General features: G+C 38.8%; 1 protein-coding gene across 1 annotated transcript in view; it reads left to right on the plus strand.

Annotated features, from left to right (window-relative positions):
* Positions 1-20,773, plus strand: part of LOC149005681 (brefeldin A-inhibited guanine nucleotide-exchange protein 5-like) — a 38,005-nt gene that overhangs the window by 10,490 nt on the left and 6,742 nt on the right. The window contains 11 exon segments of the mRNA XM_089168452.1: positions 7,855-7,976; positions 8,068-8,126; positions 13,783-13,840; positions 13,921-14,005; positions 14,156-14,389; positions 14,530-14,588; positions 14,693-14,762; positions 14,875-14,943; positions 16,977-17,099; positions 17,179-17,232; positions 17,317-17,405. Of these exon segments, the coding sequence (XP_089024578.1) occupies positions 7,855-7,976; positions 8,068-8,126; positions 13,783-13,840; positions 13,921-14,005; positions 14,156-14,389; positions 14,530-14,588; positions 14,693-14,762; positions 14,875-14,943; positions 16,977-17,099; positions 17,179-17,232; positions 17,317-17,405 (1,022 nt within the window).

Consider the following 20,773-nt stretch of genomic DNA (forward strand, 5'->3'; position numbering starts at 1 on the left):
TATATTAAAAAAGGGGATTGAACCTGATGTAGATTGAAGGTGTAAAAAGAGAAGGTAGGCTGGTCCAGCCAGTAATTGAACCAGCAGTCCAATCAGCCCAGGGTTCTATTATGGACTTAAGAACTGGCAGGGTATCAACCTGATTTATTTTTCAGCATGTGGGGACCCTATTTGGGTGGATAAATGCTATGGGAATATTCATCATTGCCGCTGGAATATTCTACTTTGCATTTTTAGAAGCGAGTTTTTAAATTCTTTAGGTAGTTACTTTTATCATAACCTAGTATTGCTACTGAGTTATCCCCCCCTCTTTAGATTACTGGTTTTCTGGAGTTGTTAAATTGTAATAGGATCTTTTTCAGTTAAATGAGTTTCCTATATGGTCGATGTACTTCACTTATTTTAATTTTTAAATAAAGGAGGGTGACTGAAATCACCCCATTTTTCTGACTCTTCAAAAGGGAAGCTTGGATTTGCAGCCTTTAGGGTGTGACATGAAAGTGTAGCCTGGTGGGGTTCTAGGTTGAAGAGGAGACAAGTGAGATGCATTCCCTGCAGCAAGGAACAATTTCGGTCGATATGGGAATTTCAACCTTGCAAAAGGCCGAAATTCCTATGTTTTGACCGAAACTGGACACTTTTTTTTGGACAGTTGTAACTTCAGTTTCGGGCCTCATATGGACTCAAAATGATTTGGATTCTTGCATACTACCTATTTCAAGCATAATAAACAGTGTAGAACTTCTAGTTTACCAAAAAACCATTGAAAATGTAACATCCAACTTTCCAAGTATATACTACATATGAGAAGAAGCGAGAATGTTACTAATTACAAGTCTACTCTATTCAATGTCTCCCTCTTCCGTCTGCACCCTATACAAATGACAATACAAGTCCCATGATGTTTGCCCCCTATAGTTGTTGACGTAGTCAGCAACTGTAGCTCTGTATGTTGCCTCATCCACATGCTTAAGATTTCCTGACGGTGGAAAGTTGTGAATCTCCAAATAAGGAACTGACTCAATTGCATATGGAAAGGCTGGTGGTGGGCTTGATGGCTGTGGAATAGTGGAAAGATCTGCTCTACAAACGAAGGAGCACCCTGGCTATTAGCAGAAGGATAAGGTCCATACTGACAATAAGGTCTCAGTGACTGACTTCGATGGGTGACAGTGGGAGGGACACCAGAAGTTCCATAGGCTGCTCTGATGAGCACATTTATGTGTGAAATCTTAGGGCATAAAGCATGTATTTTACACACTTAGGGTGGAGCTACCTTGGGTTTTATGTTGTTTTTGCATATTTGAGGACTTTTCAATATTTGCTATGTTTTTGCATATTTGAGGACTTTTCAATATTTAAGCAAATATTTGGAGTTTTGGGTATGAATCATGCAATTTTACACGTCAAGAGGTCCATTCAAATTCTCAAATGCAAAAATGGGCTTGATATGGAGAATGATGGGCTAGAGATGTGATCATGGGCCAACTCCGAAATATTTAAGAGTTAAAGAAGGAAAATTTGATCTACGGCTGAGATTATAAATTATCAATCAAATCTACAGAGATATTATTGACAGAGTCCAAATGGAGAAAAGAGTCCTTGCATACCTCAATATCTTATTTCCTATTTGTGATTTGATTAAAGAAAGCAAAAGAGGAAAAAGAATTATATTCAGATAAGGAAGAAGGAAAAATCTCGTTTTTGAATGTCTCTGTTCAATTTCAATCAAACCCTTCATTGAACGGTCATCCGGTGTCCGATCGAGCTGATTTTTGGAGGAGAGCTTCACAACTTCTTGATCCTCAAATCCAACGGTGGAATTATGCATTTGATCTCTCTAAGTCAGTTCGATTAGTACGTCAAAACCCTAATTGGTTGAGTCAGATAGGAGCCCTGAGTTTGATTCAAATTCTTTCAAGATTGATATCCCATGTAAACTCTATAAAAGGAGATCATACTCCATCAAGGGAGAACATGTTTTAGAGCTTAGTAGAAGCACTCTTTCTTCTCTCTTCAGTTTATTGAGGCTTTCTTTAGTTTTCTTTGCTTGCATTTATGAGATTTAAATTTCTAGATTGAATGTTTAGGTTTAATTTGTCTATGTAATGCAATTCAAGTTCAAGTTTCAAGTTTTAAGATTCATTTTTCTCTGGGTCTATCAATTGCAGATCTAGATCATTCTACATCTAGATCTGGTTGTTAGGGTTGGTTGAGATTTGAATCGTTTGTTCAATTCGCAAGTAAGTAACCTTCATCAATAATCTTCTCGCCTCCCTCTATTCTCGCTTCTATCTACCCCTCCATATTCGTAATTTAGGATTTACTTTCAGCATTTATTTATTGTTCTCCCTTCCCCTGGGTCCTTGATCAGAGATGGCTACAGTCGTGCCTCTCTTTGGTTAAGGTTTCCCTTTCCTTTTATTGCTTTTAATTATTTCTTTTCTGTAATTTCTTTTTCTCTAATATCCGTTCCCCCGATCGGTGGACTGTAAGCTACGACAAAGGGTCCACGGTCAAAGTCATTATAATTATACTCCCCTTCCCTAGATTCAGAGCTAATACTCGGATCACTTCCCTTTTATTTTTATTTATTTATTATTCGCATTTTTTTCTGCCTTTATTAATTATGCGTTGATTATGTTTGTTTTAATTTTCGTTTCAATTCGATTGCATTAGATGTATGGATTAGGACCGTTCGTTTAGTTTAATTAAGTAATTAACAAATTTGAATCATTAAACTCTCGCATTATCATTAAGAAGTTAATTCTAAAGTGGCATATCTCCTTGAGATCGACCCGTTAGCTACACGATACCTTGCGCTTGCAGTTACTTTTAATTTAAAAAACATGCTCCATAACCATAAGGCTCCACTAGTGGCTGACCCTGAATCTGATAGCCAGTAGGGATACCATATGGTCCATAACTATAAGCTTCATAAGTCGATCCAGTAGAACCAATACTCTCCACAACAGTATCATATGAGGACTCTGCAGGCCTATGCCATTCGAATCCTCTGGAGGTGGAGTCTCTAGAATCATCAATGCTCATTGATCTCATAGATCCCACCAAGCTCTCGGCATCAGCTGGACGGTGGGACCCATATGATGTCGTGTCCACTATGCTATAGCCGTGCTGTCTCCCCTTCCCCTTCCTCGAATATGTAGAGGAAACATTTTGGCCTTGAGATGTAGCTCCAGTATGGTCTAAATCTTGAGTCGCGTGGGTGAATTGACTCTTGCCTGTGAATCTCGATGGTTGTCCTCCCCTCTGACTCTCACGTACTGCTGGTGGTGGTGGTCTGTCCTTAGGATCAGCTGAATTCTGATCACAAGGTCCAACACCCTCCTCATCCCCTCCATCATCATCATTTCATTGTCATCATCACCATCGTCGTCATCGCCTGAGGCCTGAGTCACATCATCCTTAGTGTCGGACCAAACAATCAAATCCTCACTCTGGGTGGATGCACTAGGGTGTGGCACAAAGGGACGGGCGGGCGCTGCATGTGCACTCCCCTCTTGGGCCATGAAATCCTCCACATCAACCCCTATCTCCTCTGGCAATCTGTCTCTGGGACGACCTCCCTCCTCATCCAGCAATGGCTCTCCACTATCCCTGATCTAGTCAACTACTGGGTTATCATCATCATCCATCTCAAATATGTCGGCCAACTTGATATTGTTACTCTCTCTGTCCATCCCCTGTCTAATATGATCCTCCCTCAGTCTCATATTATTGTGTATGTAGACAAGGTCCTCTAGACGCTTCACACCCAATCACTTGTGCCTCTTCGAGTGAATGAGGCTGAATGTGCTCTAGTTTTGCTCACAACCAGTGGCAGAATATGTCTGGGAGAACACTTTGCTTGCAATCACACTCAAGTGGGGTGAGTCACGTCCAAATTGCAACCGCCACTCAGCTGCAACAAACATAGGCTCCAAGTCATTTTAATGCTTAAATAACTAAATTAAAGATAAAATATAATAATTAAATATATAATAAAATAAATGAATGAACTTATCCCCAGGGGCGAATTCCCGTTCCGATACGGCCACAGAACGACCGAAGCTCCTAGTGGCATCCCTAAATGCCTTTATCTAATATATAAGAAGAAAAAACAATAACTAGTTACTATGTTAATGACTTAGTATAAAACTATGAATTGTGAATATCAAATGATTCAAATCACTATCTCACCTCCATAAGGATGATTGCTTGTTTAAATGGACCCGGTTCCAACTTCTTTACTACAGTTTGGACGGCATGCATCAAATTTTGACACATCCTAAGATTGTCCTTGTAATAATACTTGGGATTTAAATACTATGATGTGTAAGAAATAAGTATGTCATAAAAGGGAATAGTTAATGCTTAATAGTGTGATAACATAATAGAAATTAAATTGAATACTAGACTTAACAGCTCACCAGCCTTTGCAGTGGATGTTGCAACATAGACTGCCATCTAAGTTGGATGATTTTGAGGACTTTCTTGTTGCTGTGTGGGTGGACCTGATCAACTTGCTGCTTCATCCTCTCTACTGTAGCAAATATGTGTGGTAGAGTAGATTTTTTCTACTGATCTACCATCCTCAACACATGCACCACATGCTCAAACATCTTCACCACTATCCTCACATTATGCCAAAAAGTCTCATCGAGTATGTTCAACTGTGCTCTCCTTCCTCCAATGGATGAAGAACCCTCCTAGCTAAACCACTGCTCTGATGCAAACATGCTCCTAAGGCTGTTTTCCTACTCTCAAAGCTCTGCAGTGCTATCCAATTAGTAGCAAATCTGGTTATGCCTAGCCTCACTAACTCACCCTGACACTTGTCCCTCATCATCTTTAATGCATATGTGTGGTTATAGATGAAGGTGCTAACTTGTCGGGCTTGCTCCACGGTCTTCTTCACATGCTTGACCTTTCCGATGTCCTTCAGCAATAAGTCAATGGAGTGAGCAGCACATGGAGTCCAAAAGAACTTATATCTGTCCATCCATCAAGGCATCAATACAAAGACCTATAATGTACATGTAATGTAAATATGTGTATTTAAAAATTATGAAAATTAATACTATATGTTTAGATACCTAGAGTTCTCCTGCATCTTCAACCCATCTTTTTTTTGTAGTTGGAGCCATTATCAGTCACAATTTGGACCACATTTTCCACTCCAACCTCCTTCATCACTTGCTTTAATAATTTATAAATATATTTTGCATCCTTCTAATCATTGGATGCATCTACTGACTCGAGGAACACTGTCCTCCCATCACTATTCAACATGAAATTGATGATGGACTGTCTAGTGGGACCAATCTAGCCATCAATCACACAGTCACTCCATAATGAGCCCACATGGGCTTTAATCACTTAATATAATCATTTAAGTCCTCTTTATGCTTAGGCAAATAGACATTATATATCTCATATGGAGTGGGTTCCTGTACACCACTCTCAGCCTTGCCTATCTCCTCAATCATATCTCTATAGTAGGGCCTTTAGGCTGTATGTGCTGGATTGCTGGAATACTATGGTAATAAGCCCATTTAGAGAAAGCCATCCCAAGTTTTTCCTTCACACTCCCCCATAAGTGCTTAAACTTTCTCTACTTATGCTCAGGCCTCGCAAATAGGCCGGATTATTGCGAAGAATCTCTAGATCTGGATCTGTAGGATGTGCTGACGAAAATCGACCCCTTGTAGGGGCCCGTGGGATAGGAACCTCCTACTTCACACTCTGACTTTTCCTCATAGGGACTTGGGAGCTGCCTGTGCCTCCCATACCTATTGGTTCTCTAGAGGACCCCCAACCCAGAGACCTTTGTTGCCTCCTCATGTCATCAACCCTCTGTTGCTCCCTACTCATCATCATCGCCCTCCTGATCTGTTCGGCCTCTGGTTCAAGGTCACATCCATACTCTCTTGGCTCATCTAGACCATAATCCTCGGGATCTGGAAGGTCATCTAAGCATGCATCCTCGAACTCCTCCCTTTGTGTTCTCCTCTCTTTCCTCTTTTGCTTTCCCCCACTAATATATGAGGCCATTGCCTTCTTGACCTCTACAGACACCTTTTGGCACTCTACTACATCCCTGTTTCCACCAGCTAGATGCACCTTTAGTCTAGTGGCCCTACCTTCTCCTATTTGTTTCTTGCAGTAATTACACTCGCTCGCTCTTCCTTCTATCAGCTGTCAGTGGCCTCCTGTGTTGCCAAGCTATGTCTGACATCTTTGAAAGAGAGTGTATGATAAAAGAAATATACACTAAGTATCTTGAAAAGCTCCACAGTATGCTCTAAAAATGACTACATGCTTCTAATAATAACCTCCTATTTTTAAATATAAAATATATATATAACTATATAAGTATTTTTTAATTATTTATAATTAAAAAATATATAAAGTACACACAAACTATCTTAAAAGCTCCACAACATGCTTCAAAAATCCCATACATGCTTACACTAATACTCTCCTATTTTTAAATTTAAAACAAAAATTAGTTATTTTTTTTAATATTTAAATATTTTTTAATTATTTAAATATATATTAAATACAGTAAAATTACATAATTAACAGAAAAAAATTACACTTTTCGTGCCTGTCCTTGTATTTCGTTTCAATTTGAAAATATGCAGGCATTTTGACCGAAATTTCGACCATTTCGGTCGAATTTTGTTCCATGCCCTGCAGTAGTTGAGATATGTGCATATCTTTCTTCTGTCATTGTCTTCTTTTACTGTTATAGCCAGTTTTTGATTCCAGATTCTTCACTGGTATAGTTTTCCTCAATTGTTATGTCTGTTGGGTGACCACACTGTTGGTTGACCATACCCTTCTTTTGTCCATCAATCTTATCAGTAGTCTCTTGTGTCCATTTTCTGTTGTAGGCGTCACATATGAGCTATTTTAAGTTCTTTTTAGATGCAAGTCTCAAATATTCTCCAAGTGACCTGTGTATTTGTCGTGTCAGCTGCTTTTTAATCTGTCGAATCAACTTCCAAAATCCCTAGTTTCTAATTCTTATTCAGCATTGGTAAATTCTAAAGAGAGATAGAAGAAACACTATTGAAAGGTTGATTCCTAATTCAAATGATGGATCACCATCTTGAACTTAGAGCTGCTTTCAGCCCATGCATATTAAAAACAATGCTGAGTGATTATTTTATCTGGAATGTTCATGTATCCCAGATTACTTGTATAAAATAAACATGACATCGGTATGTATGTGAATTTTTAGTTTGAAGCTTTGCCATGGCTGAGTGGGAGAGAAAGAGATATTCAATCTTTACTTCACATTTTTCCCATTTCTTTGGTACTCTCTAGCCAACTTTGCTCACCTCATGTCTCCTTGTGCTAATAAAAAAAATCGAAGTTGGACTTGGATTTGGCTATCTTGAATTGACTCTGCTTCTCAGAAAGCTGAGTTTTGAAGGACTCAGCTAGGCTTGGGTAAGATTGGACAAACCAGTTTCCAGTGTGCTTTATCAAGTTGTTCATCCATTTGACTGAGGTCATTAATTATGAACACTAAGGAAGACAAACAAGTCTTCTGAATTATATTTTATATTTTATATTTATAGATCTTTGTAATTCTCCTGCTTCATGGAATTTATTCATGAAACTTCTCTTATATTCTGCATGATCCTGGCTAAAATAATAATACCTTGTGTATGGAAATTCATTGTCTATAAGATCCTTGCATTGAGCGTGAGCTAGATGACATGCATTTTCCCCTTTATGTCATTTTTCATATTCACTTCCTTGTTTGTCTGTATTGTAAGAAATGCATGCATGATTCCTTTCTATCATCCCTGGCTAAAGTAATATTTTGACAAAATGCAGAAACTCATTGCATATGATCATCTAGAAGGTGATCCTGGTCTAGATGGTGGTAAAAATGCTTCTGTATCTGCGGACATTCTCAATATGGTTTGTGGTTGTGTTGATAATTCATCGTCTGACAGGTATTTTTATTTTTATATGTCATTCATTTGTATCATATATGTCGTTTCTTCATGCTTTTAATTATGTGTAAAATGCATGTGTGATATGCAGTACCATTTTACAAGTATTGAAGGTGCTTCTCACTGCTGTATCATCAACCAAATTCCGAGGTGTGCCCCCAACTAATTAATCAGTATTGTAGGCTGTTGTTTTTTTCTAATGAAAACTCATTACCTATGGGGAAGGCCTTTGCGTAATGGACGGTGGACGACAGTTGTAGGCTTCAATTCCCACCCTCCTCATCCACACACCGCCCCCGAGCCGCATCCCCTGCCGCCGATTGGATTCACCCTTTTTCTAAATAATCATTACCTAATAATAATTACCTAAAGCAGAGAGGGAAAAGAAAGGGTTGGGATTGGGAGCTAAACAAGGTTCAAGCCCTACGAAGAAGAACCAAGAGATTGAAGAAGACAAACTCTTCAAGATATGGCAATAAACCTGTTCCTTGAGATGTTAGAGAGAGATCTATGAGGAAGCATATGGAGATTGGAGCTGATATTGAAGAAGGTGGCTTTCCAAATCATGTCCAAAAAGTGAGAATGGGATGTGCAGCTTCGGAGATTTGGCCTCATCCAGTTGTAAGTTCAAACATAAGCTTGCTGGTGGTATCACATTTTTTGCTGGTGACCGAGGTCTTCTACTCTGATGCCAGAGGGAGTCTATAGGTTTTCTCCCAGATAAAGAGGGGGAGGGAGGAAAAGAGCTGGTTGACATGCTTAGTACCATTCCAGCAAAGGACAAAGGAAAAAGGAGAGGGGGGGGGGGGGGAGAGGCGAATGATTGAATTGGATAAGCATTTTCCAAATGTTAAAGCTATGGTGGGGGATTTGACATGTGAACCAGGCAATAGAGGACCTGGTTACAAGGGGAGCATGGTTTCTGACAATTTCCCTACATTGGAAGAGCTAAAAATCTCACTTGGGGAGCCATATAATCTTGTCTGAGAGAGGGGATGATGTCGCCTGAATGGGTTTGAGGGCCAGTGACCAAGATCTATGAGGGAGTGAGCTTGAATTGGGTGGGAATGGTAGGTTTTGGTTGTGGGTGTTTGGATATGAATGTGTCTTTCTTTTGGTATGGTTGATAAGGGGTATCTCCTTTTGAGTTTGGGGATCCATTTGGCTGAAGAGGTGTTATGAAATGGGGCAACTCTTGGGTTGTTTCGAGGTTGAAACAAATCTGGATGGGCAAAACTTGGCTTCCTGGGCAGATAGGATTTTAGGGAGTTTGATGGGGGTAATGAATAAACAGACTTTCTCTAGCTGGAAAGCAATGAAAATTGGATCAAGCCTAGGGTATAATGTTGGAAGGCTATGCCTAAAGGTTGAATTAAAACTAACGACTGACTTTGTGTAAATCTGGAACTTAGGATTAGAGTTCTTGATTTTGGTTTGAAATCAAGAAGCTGCTGCTCCTAGGGTTTGGATTGTGAGAATAGAGTCCACTTGGAGCAAGTCTACTTCCCTTTTTTCTTGGGGGAGGGGTGTGTGTGTGTGTGTGTGTGTGTGTGGAGGGTCTGTAGATAAAATCTCAGCACTGACTTCCTTCCCGAGGATTTGGATTTTCTGGTGAGGGTCGGGGTTGGGGGGTTGGAGAAATGAGAATCGAGAAGCAAGAACACAAAATATTGGCAAAATGGGTGAAACCTGCAGAGGCGAGTTGAGGCCAGATTTGCAGGCTTTTCAAAACATGGCATTTTAATGAGCAAAGTGGACCGAAAAGGTTCAATCCGGTTGAGAGTCTTGAGACGGCTTTGATCGAGCTGCACCGAGATATGGTATAAATATTTTGCACAGGTATTTTTGTCTTGTTTTACCCCAGGACTGAAATTTCAGCAAAAATTTGGTCCGTTATGACTGAAATTGAGCAGTACTTGGACCGTCTGGATTGCAGCCATTTGGGATTGCAGTTGTTTGAAGATTGGTATTTGCATGGAGTAAGTCTTAATGTTGCTTGTAAGTGTATGCTGCACATTGTTTATATTATGTTTGGTAAGGAATTTTGAATTTTAAGCCACTACTTCTGCTGCTGCTATTATTGAAGGTCTTGATGTGTTTGTCTTAACCTGGCCCATCTGGGATAACTTTGCTATCACTGTTTTTTGTTTGGGGTTTAAGTCATGCAGATCTGAAGGCCTATATCTGCTACTCCATATAGCTGCTCAAGTAATAGTACCAATAATGGTCAAGTAGTTTCTATACATGTTTATTTTATTTTCCAGGTTCTAGTTGTTTAGCTTGAAGTCCATGGTTCAGGCTGGTCCAATAGGTTCAGTTGTTTGATTCGTTGATTCAATTTAAGGTAGTTAAAATAGGTGTATTAACTTAATTAACAAGTAATAGGATCATTAAGGCCTCGATGTGTTGGAGTATCATCTTCCTCCTTTAAGTTATGATTGGTCCATTCCAATTGTGAATAGAACTTTATTTTCTAAGGATGATAGCCCTTACTAATACCTTGTAGTTGGAGGAATAGAACAAACTTGATTAATTGAATCCCAAATCAGCTTATGAGCTTTTTCTTTTGGCTGCTGCCTTCCTTTCTTGGTGAGAGTCTTTTTCTTGATTTCAAACTCAAGCTGTGGGTTCTCTGGTGGTTCAAAATCCATGACTATTGATTGGTAATTTGGAACCTTAATTCCTAGGGGAAAGCTTTTGCTGCTGATCTGCCAAGCAAGCGGCTGCATTGGGGAATCAGCACCTCTGGTGAGGAGATCTAGTCTCCTCATTCTCTCTCTTTTCCCCTTCTATTTATTTTGTTTGAAGCCTACATAGGCCCATTGAGCAAACCCTAATCCTAACTTGAAAAACCTGAATTCCAGTCAAGTTTATCGTTAGTTTGACCCCGAACTTTACCACATATCCACTTCCTAAACCCTTCCATTTGGTCCCCACTGGAAGTCACTCTCATCTTCGTAATTCTCCATCCTTAGTTTTCTTATTTTCTGCATTTCACAGAGATGCCTCTTTTTTGTTTTTGGTATAAGTTCACAGAGAAGCCCAAACAATAGAAACCACTTATCATTCAGCTACAGGCATTCCACCTATCTGTATCCTTCCATATTTGAATGGTTTTTATCCCTCACAGCAACCCCTTCACTCAATCAAAGTTACACCCCTGGCCATCTCTGGAAACCTAAGGTTTGCTCCTGCTAGTTTTTTCTCGGAAGACCCAGTTTCCAGATCTCACACTTTAACTATCAGTTTTAGATGATTTTTGGGGAGCATAACCTTCCCCTTTACTAGAATTTGATCCAACTTCTAGTCCTGAATTTCATCAGTAAACCCTAAAGCCCCATATTTTCAAAATTGACCTACTTTAATGTTCCAAATCTGAGTTGTTTCCGATTAGAGATCTTGGCCCTAGCCCTCTATTTTATTGTTGCCATAGCATTTAAATGCTTCTGATCTTTGGCATTGCTGCCATATGATGATAGAGTATTCTTTTTTGTTCTTAGTGCTTTATTTGTCCACGTGAATGCTAACTAGGGAAAGATTGGAGTTTATTATGTACCTGTCATTTTCACATAGTGGCTTCTACATATTGGAAGATTATTGTTTTTTTTTTCTTTATCTCAATAACATTTTAATCTGGTGAGGATGTTTGCTTCTGGTTTTCAGTGGCAATATTCTTATTTGTGGTTCCCAGTAACTTTATGCTGTGTTATGTGGTTCCCTGCAAGGCTGCAACCTCATGCTATTACGTGTGGTTCCCAGCAACCTTGTGCTGTTATCTATCAAAGGTGCATGGCGATTGTGCTGTATTTTTACCAATTGGTCACAGCCCTATTGATGAACACCCAATAGGAAGAGGGCCAAATTGCAAAGGAGTGGGGTGAGGTTGGTTCCCAAAGGGGATGGGGTTTGGAGGAGGGAATTAGGAGTCATAGGGTTTTAAGGGTCTGGAATAGAAGAAGAGGTGCTGCAAGACAGAAAAGGGGGTGGGGGGGTTTAGAGAGGCTTGAGATAACGTAGGAGGTGGGGGAATGGGGTGGGATGTTCCATTACTTGTTGTTTACTGCTAGGAATTGAAAAACACTTAAAAGGAACAATCACCACAAAGCTGCCACTGGGTTTCCTGCAACTTTGAAACCCTGAGCAACCACATCACTACCTCCTTGGCTGTAATCTCTTTGCAAATTTCATTCATCTACAAAAACTGATTTTATTACAGGCTTAGGTCTCATATTTATAGCCTGAATTAAGGTATATCTACTAGGACTCAATAAAACAAAGAGTTCCACTTCAAATAGACTTGCAACTAGGAGGAATTCTGTTTTAAGTAGAACTCCTATAATCCTATTTATTCTAGGGCTGGTTGTCTAGCTAATAATGGATTGAATCGAAAAAAAATAAGGATAGGGGTAATCTCAATAGTAAATCATGGAAAACAAATAAGGGGATCCTTCTCCAAATAGGACTCCTAACTAGACTGGGACTCTGTCATAGGTTAACAAGGACTAATTCAAATTACAAATAAAATTAGGACTGGAGTCCGAATGACTATCTGATTCTAAATTTCTAATAAACCAAATTGGGCAGATCTGCGGTAGCCCTAGCCCTTAGGTCTTCTTTCGGCCTTTCCGGGGGTGATCCTGGCAGATCACATTACTATGCTGCATCTTTTATTTTCTTTGTGAAGATTACTACTTGCCTTCCCTTGAGATGGGGTTATGTTGCTGTTGTTGTTATCATATTTTGGATTTAAAAAGACAGTCCCAGTGTATGAGGCTCTTGCTATTGTAGGGCCTGGGAGGGGCAAATGTATGCAGCGTTACCTGCACTTCTTGGAGAGGCTGTTTCCATGTTTCAAAACCATAACCTAATGGTTATAACACTAGAACTTAACCAATTCCAAGGCTCACCTACTGATATTGGATTGCAATTTGTATTCTTTCCACTTGGTTTTCCCATTAGTATCTTCATTATCTAACTTTGGCATTCTTCTACATCTGGTCTTCCCCAGACTGTGGTAACTGTGGGAGTCATGCTCACTGGGTAGAACTTTTTTTGCTACTGATGATGGTGTGCTTGTGTTGGTTTTGCTGCCAGAACGAAATTCTCTTTGTGCTAATTGACTTCTATAACTGGTAGTGGTATATATTAGGTTCAGCTGTTAATATCTATTCTTGTTGTTCCAAGGTCTGGCATTTGATATCCATGTATACTTCAATTTGAGGGGGAGTGTTAAAAGTATGTTGTGTGGTACTGTATACCGTGGGATTAGTGGATAATGTTGTATTATAGTTTTCTTTTCGTTATTGTCTTTTTTGTAATTAGACTTAGACTTGGTTTTTTTACTTTCTATTGGATTTAGACTTGGATGTGGTTCTAGATTGATAGGAGATCAACTATAAGTTAAATTTCAGAAGCTGCTACGAACAGGTAGGTTCGGCTAGGTCAAAACTAAGGCAGATGTTTGGTTAGGGTTAGCTTTGATAATTGGGTTATTTAAATTGGATAGGGTAAGCTATCGCTGTAGGTTTGGTGAATTTTTTATTGTTGATTATTGCTGGAATTGAGACAACATCAATTTAAATTGAAGAAATGCGGTTAAATACCACTAATTTTGAGCAGTTTTATGATGTGGACATATGTGTTTAATATATAACAATCCTCCATCCTTTCAATAATTTTGGACCATCGAAACTATGAGTGAATATTTTCAGTGGTCAAGTGATTGAATCAGCATCCTTCTTGTGGTTTTTTTCTCGTAATTTGAAGTATTGTATGAGGAACTGAGCTTTCGCTTTCTTACATGCAGTGCATGGTGAATCTTTGTTGGGAGTTAGCAGAATTTGCTATAACATAGCTCTTAACAGGTACTTGTTTCTTTCCCCATGTATAAGTTTAATTTATAATTGGAACACAAAATTCTGACATTTATAATTTGGATGTTTAGCTAGAGCCCAATTAATCAGGCAACATCAAAAGCTATGCTGACTCAGATGATCAGCATCATATTCAGGCGAATGGAGTCTGAGCAGGTGTGGTACCGATGTCCTCCATTTTGGTATTTTTTTTCTAATGTTTTTTTATTGCCAAGCAAACTGCTGTTTCGTGATAGGGTTGTTGGTTTTGGTGGACTGACTTGCCAACAGACAGATCTTATTTTATTCACATTTATTTTCTTGTAGAATATAAGTAGTTCACAGGGTAGTTCGGTTGAGGCTTTGTCATCTGGTACGGCTTCACATTCTGAAACCACAACCTTGGTTTTGTCGAAGTCAAAAGATGGAGAGACTCCGCAGAATGACGAAGATGATAAAGTAACCACTCTTGGGGATGAACTATCTATTAATGGGGACAAAGATGTGTCTGTTGCGTCAGTTGAGGAGCTGCAGAGTCTGGCAGGAGGCGCTGATATCAAGGTTTGCATTTCCATATGCCCTTTAGAAACGAATTTGTGCTTTCTCTATATTATTTTTTGGTTGGTTCCCTGGTTACTCAGTATGGCTGTAATTGTTAGTGCAAGGATTCTTGTGTTACAATATCTGTATTTGTTAATCAGGGTCTAGAGGCTGTTCTCGACAAGGCTGTGCATCTTGAAGATGGAAGAAAGATTGAAAGGTATGAAGGCAATTTATTTTCTGTTACTTCTGTTTCTTTGATGAAGTTACCATTTTCATGCTTTGGATACTTGACTCTTTATTATTATTTTTTTAAAATTATAGGGGGATAGATCTTGAGGGCATGAGTGTTGGGAAACGAGATGCTTTGCTGGTTTTTCGAACGCTTTTCAAGGTCAAGGATCTATATATGTTAAATTTTCCTTGCTGTAAGCTTTTTGGGCTGCAGAGAGTCTTTTAATGTGTAATACCCCCTTATTCCTATTTTTGGGTGAAATGCTTTGCAGATGGGCATGAAGGAAGATAATGAAGAGGTTACCACTAAGACAAGATTGTTGTCTCTTGAGCTTCTGCAGGTTTTAAGCTACCACCAATGCCTTCTTATGCATGTGCTTTACTCTTCAATATTATTTAATGTTTGAAAGCATACATGATTTTAAAAACGCTGATGTATGCATCTCTCTTTTATATATGTATATATAGGGTAAGGGGAAGATTTCTTAGGCATCTGCACTCTGGACAACTGGCCTTCCTGACTAACTTCATCTTCATAGGACAGCAAGGTCATCCAGTGATGTGGTAGATAACCTAGCAATAGTGCAATGTAGAGTAGTCAGCCCAAGAACATGTCATGGGTGCAGTGTTAGTCATTGTCCAGTGTCTTGTTACTAGTACTTCTATCTTAAGTGCTTACACCTCTAAATTTGTGATGGCTTTGGCTCTGATCCCTAGCAGGTGTTCCGTTGTTGATTTCTATTTTAATACAAGACATTTAGGAGATTGAAGAATTAAAATTTATACATCTTATATTGGGGATTTACTGAGGTATTTATCCTACGTTGAAGAGAGCCAACAGTATGTTAGAATGCCAACAATATGTTAAGGGCACATCTTGTTTAGATGGTCGAGATCTTGGTATTTCATGGTAGCAAGATCTCGCTCGAGCGAGATCTTCTACCATGCACCCAAGTACTCGGTCCCATTACCCATACAGAAGATTTTGACTGTGGCCCCAAACTAAGTCCTAACAATATTATAAAAATTTTGGAGACATGACAAAACATCACACTTTTAATGATGTAAGTAGACCCACTTGGTCATAGTCAATAAATGTGACAAACCACTAATGCCCGGACAAAGACATAAACCAAGGACTCCACACATCAGAATGAATAACTTAAAAGGGAACAGTACTACGATGTTCTAAAATAAGGTAAATATGCATAATCTGTTTGGCTAAAATACATGTCTCACAATAAAAATCATATAAATTATATTTTTTAATCAAATCCAAAAATAACTTAGACAAAATAGGTAATGGAACTTGGCCAAGACGACAATGCCATTGCAATAAAGTAAAAAGTGCAAGAGAAGTGGAATTGGAGGATGTAGACAGAGTTAATAGAGACCCATCTAACAAATAGAAACCCCCTTTCTGTCTACCACTGCCAATCGTACACCCTGTTTCCAAGTCCCAAAACACACAATGAAAAGGGAAAATGATTATTTTGCAGTTTATATCACGAGTTAGGCTACTAACAAATAAAAGATTAGTAGAAAACTTAGGAACATGCCAAGCAAAAGATATAGTAAGAGAAAGGGAACATATAATAGATCCCTTCCTAGATATAGTGGAAAAAGACACATCAGCTTTTCAAACATTTTGAGAAAAAGGAACAAAGGAATGAGTATGAAACATAGAAGATGCGCCTCAGTCATATGGTCGGTTGCGCAAGAGTCAATTATTCAATAGGGATAAGTCGAATTGACACTGTGATGACTGAAATACCTTTAGAGGGTTGTGGATCGGCAAAGGGAACAATTGTAGAAGCTACACTCACACTGGAAGTTGGCACCGGAGAAGATACGTCAAGTCATGACATCAATTGGCAAAGATGATAGAGCTCATCTGAGGAAAGAGGTTCTGGTGTACTTAGGGTTTCAGAACTAGCTTGATTTGTAGATGATAGCTGCCCCTATTTCCATTCCTACTTCCTCCACGAGAATTTGCTAGTCGTCCATGCAACTTCCAACACTTGTCTTTTGTATGACACTCTTTTCCATAATACTCACACTTCATTGTAGCACTAAAATCACCAGTACTAGATTTACTTTTGCCAGAACTAGCCATTAATGGAGACCTGTCAGATAAGTGACTGTGTATCTTTTGCATGCATTTCCATGCAATACATATTCCCAATCAATCGAATTATTATACCATCTTAGTATCAAAGAAATACTGTAGACACTCTATGTCAGGCTTCTTTCAACTGTGAAGGTACGGGAGATGAAAGTCAAGAGGGCTTGTTCTTCCTCGTTTTGTTCTTGTGCTATTTTCCTTTGGTTGATGAATACACTATGCATGGTTAACGCCATGATTTTGCTGCAGGGTTTACTGGAAGGGGTTAGCAATTCATTTACCAAGAACTTCCATTTTATTGACTCAGTCAAAGCATATCTTTCATACGTTCTGTTGCGGGCGTCAGTTTCTCAGTCCCCTGTCATAATTCAGGTTATTTGTCAGCTTCAAATTTTATTTGTAATCAACTTTTCAGGACTCTTTTTTATGTTATGCATATTCTTTTCTGCAGTATGCAACTGGAATCTTTACAGTGCTTTTGCTGCGATTTAGGGAAAGCCTTAAAGTATGTTTACCACAAACCTCCATCATTTTTAACAAGATTTGTCTGTTGGTTTTTTGATGTTTTAGTTTTTACAATTGTTTTCAGGGTGAAATTGGTATATTTTTCGCCTTGATAGTTCTTCGTTCATTGGATGGCTCAGATTGTCCCCTCAACCAAAGAGCAAGTGTTCTCCGGTATAACCTACTTTCTGATTGATTTTAGATGACTCTTTGCCTGAACAGTGATGATTTGGATATATTGCTTATGAGAATTTCAGTGTGGGTACTCTATGATGGTGGTTTATACCTGCTAGGTCTGGGCATTTCATAATATTGTTGTTGCACGGGGTTCTGTAATTTTTAGGGATTTTGGGAGATTATCCTTGATGTTCAAATTGTTACAATGAAATTCCCTAATTTTAGCACCTTCTCCAACAAATATATAAAGTGCCCTATGTTTTGGAATAAATAGATCTTCTAGACAAAGCTGTAGTTGCTGGGTATGTTAATGACGTTCTCTTGTTCTGACTTGTACCCTTTGTGGAAGAAAGAAGTTGTATCCAAAATTAGGCTTTTTGGTGGTTCAACTTTAGAAGAGTCTGCAGCCAGGAGATAGGGACTGGCTCAGTCCTCAATTTGTTACTTTGCTGTTCCAAGATTCCTTCAGCTGGATGGCTGAACCGGTACCATAGACTTTGATAAGCCCCTCTTAATTTGACATTTTTTATCCATCTGACATTGGACACTTAAGTTTTGAATTATGGTAATGCCCCATGATGTGAAGTTAAAGGAAACCACCCCCTCCCAACCTCCCCAAAAAAAAAAAAAAAAAAAAATTAGAGAAGTCACCAGAGCTGAAAGAAATAATTAGGTCTGCTGCCAAAACCTTGCAGCCCTGCAGGAAGGTCAAGCCACGTGGAGGGCATTTTGGACATTTCAGGGGCCTTAGTTGGTGTAAATTGTTTCGAGAGGCAGCATAACCCCAAACCCTACGGCCCCTGATCCCACCAGTGACATTTTAGTCATTTATGGAAAAATTTGTCGAGTTCAATAAATTGGTAAGAAGATTATTCTGATAAATGATTCTTCTATAGAGTTTGTTAATACCCAAACTCATTAGTGTACCCCAATTTATTTGAATGATCGGTTTCAACCAGGGAGGGCACCCTGTGGGAGGCCTGTACAACGGGCTATCAGCTCAGTGGTAGAGTGTGCTGGTTGTGAAATTTAAAAGTAACCGCAAGCGCACGGTATTGTGTAGCTAACGGGTCGATCTCAAGGAGATATGCCACGTAGAATTCAACTTCTTAATAGTAATGCGAGAGTGGAATGATTCAATTTTTGTTAACTAATTAATTAAACTAAAAGATCCTAATTATATATCTAATGCAATCGAATTGAATCGAAAAATAAATTAAACACAATCAATGCATAAATAAAAGACAGGAAAAAAATGCGAATAATAAAAATAAAAGGAAAAGGGAAGTGATCTGAGTGTCGGCTCTGGATCGAGGGAAGGGGAGTATAATAATAATGACTTTGACCCTGGACCCTTTGCCGTAGTTTACAGTCCACCGATCGGGGGAATGGATATTAAAGAAAAGAAACAGTACAAAAAGTAAATAATATAAAGTAAATAAGAAAGCAATAAACAAAGCAATAAAAGGAAAAGGAAGCCTTAACCTAAGAGAGGCACGACAGTTGGCATCTCTGGTCAAGGATCAAGGGGAAGGGAGAACAATAAATAAATGCTGAAAGTAAATTGTAGAAAGTAAGAAAGTAAATTGCAGAAAGTAAAAAGGAAGCCTTAACCAAAGAGAGGCACGACTGTAGGCATCTCTGATCAAGGATCCAGGGGATGGGAGAACAATAAGTAAATGCTGAAAGTAAATCCTAAATTAAGAATATGGAGGGGTAGATAGAAGCGGGAATGGAGGGAGGAGAGAAGATTAATAAAGAAGGTTACTTACTTGCGAATTGAACAAACGATTCGAATCTCAACCAACCCTAACAACCAGATCTAGATCTAGAATGATCTAAATCTGCAATTGCTAGACCCAGAGAAAAACGAATCTAAAAACTTGAAACTTGAACTTGAATTGCATTACATAAAAAAATTAAACCTAAACATTCAATCTAGAAATTTAAATCTCACAAATGCAAGCAAAGAAAACTAGAGAAAGCCTAAGTAAACTGAAGAGAGAAGAAAGAATGCTTCTACTAAGCTCTAGAACACGTTCTCCTTTGATGGAGTATGCTCTCCTTTTATAGAGTTTACATGAGATATGAAGCACGGTTGAATTTGAATAAAACTCAGGGTTCCTATATGACTCAACCAATTAGGGTTTTGACGTACTAATCGCTCCGACTTAGAGAGATCAGATACATAATTCCACCGTTGGATTTTAGGGTTAAGAAGTCGTGAAGCTCTCCTCGAAAAATCAGCTCGATCGGACACCGGATGACTGTTCGATGAAGGGCTTGATCGAAACTGGACAGAGGCATTCAAAAACGGGATTTTTCCTCTTTTTCTTTTTGAATATAATTCTTTTTCCTCTTTTTCTTTCTTTGACCAAGTCCCAAATAGGAAATAAGATATTGAGGTGTGCAAGAACTCTTTTTCTCCATTAGGACTCTTTCAATAATATCTCTGTAGATTTGATTAATAATTCCTAATCTCAGCCGTAGATCAAATTTGCCTTCTTCATCTCTTCAATATTTCGGAGTTGGCCCATAGTCACACATCTCTAGCCCATCATGCTCCAGATAAGGCCCATTTTCACATTTGAGAATTTGAATGGACTTCTTGACGCGTAAAATTGCATGATTCAAGCCCAAAACTCCAAATATTTGCTTAAATCTTGAAAAGTCCTAAAATCTGCAAAAACAACATAAAACCCAAGGTAATTCCACTCTAAGTGTATAAAATGCATGTTTTGTGCCCTAAGATTTCACACATAAATGTGCTCATCATTTGCCCTTGATAATTGTGTCAGCCGTCATTGTGGCTGGGCTATGAGGGCTCTTAGCCACATGGATAGTTCAATGTTCTCATCAGCGCCTGGTCTGGAGATTTGGATCATCCAAGGCACATGGCGTACTCCTGTTCAAGTTAGGGTATCAATAGGTCCAGCATGTTAGTAGGACTCTAGAGCTATTTTTATATTTGCAGTTGAATCATTATTTTGCAAGTTATTGAAGAGTCCTTGTTAGTTTTTAATTCTTAAGTTGTGAAGGAGTGCCCTAGTTTCAGTCTACTTCTTTTTGGGATTTTATATCTACTCTGAGATGGCAAAAATCCTTCTAGAGTGAGATATAATGAGATTCTTATTAGAGTCAGAGTCATTAGTCAAGTCAGAATCTTAACTAGAATTGGATTGCTGGTTTGAAACCAAGTTGGTTTCCTAAGTTGAGTTCTAGTGCGTTTCCTTTCAGAGGCTATAAATAAGCCTTCATTCTCTGTAACCAGTAAGTTGAATTGATTAATAAAATTGTGATTGAGAGTTTGGGGGAAGAGAGGTCGTGGGTTTCCTTGGGGAAGTCTACAGCAGCCTTTGAAGTGT

Source organism: Hakea prostrata, chromosome 9 (genome assembly GCF_041222555.1).
Source record: "Hakea prostrata isolate BN-2017 chromosome 9, UWA_Hpros_2, whole genome shotgun sequence".
In the NCBI taxonomy this organism is placed as follows: Eukaryota; Viridiplantae; Streptophyta; class Magnoliopsida; order Proteales; family Proteaceae; genus Hakea; species Hakea prostrata.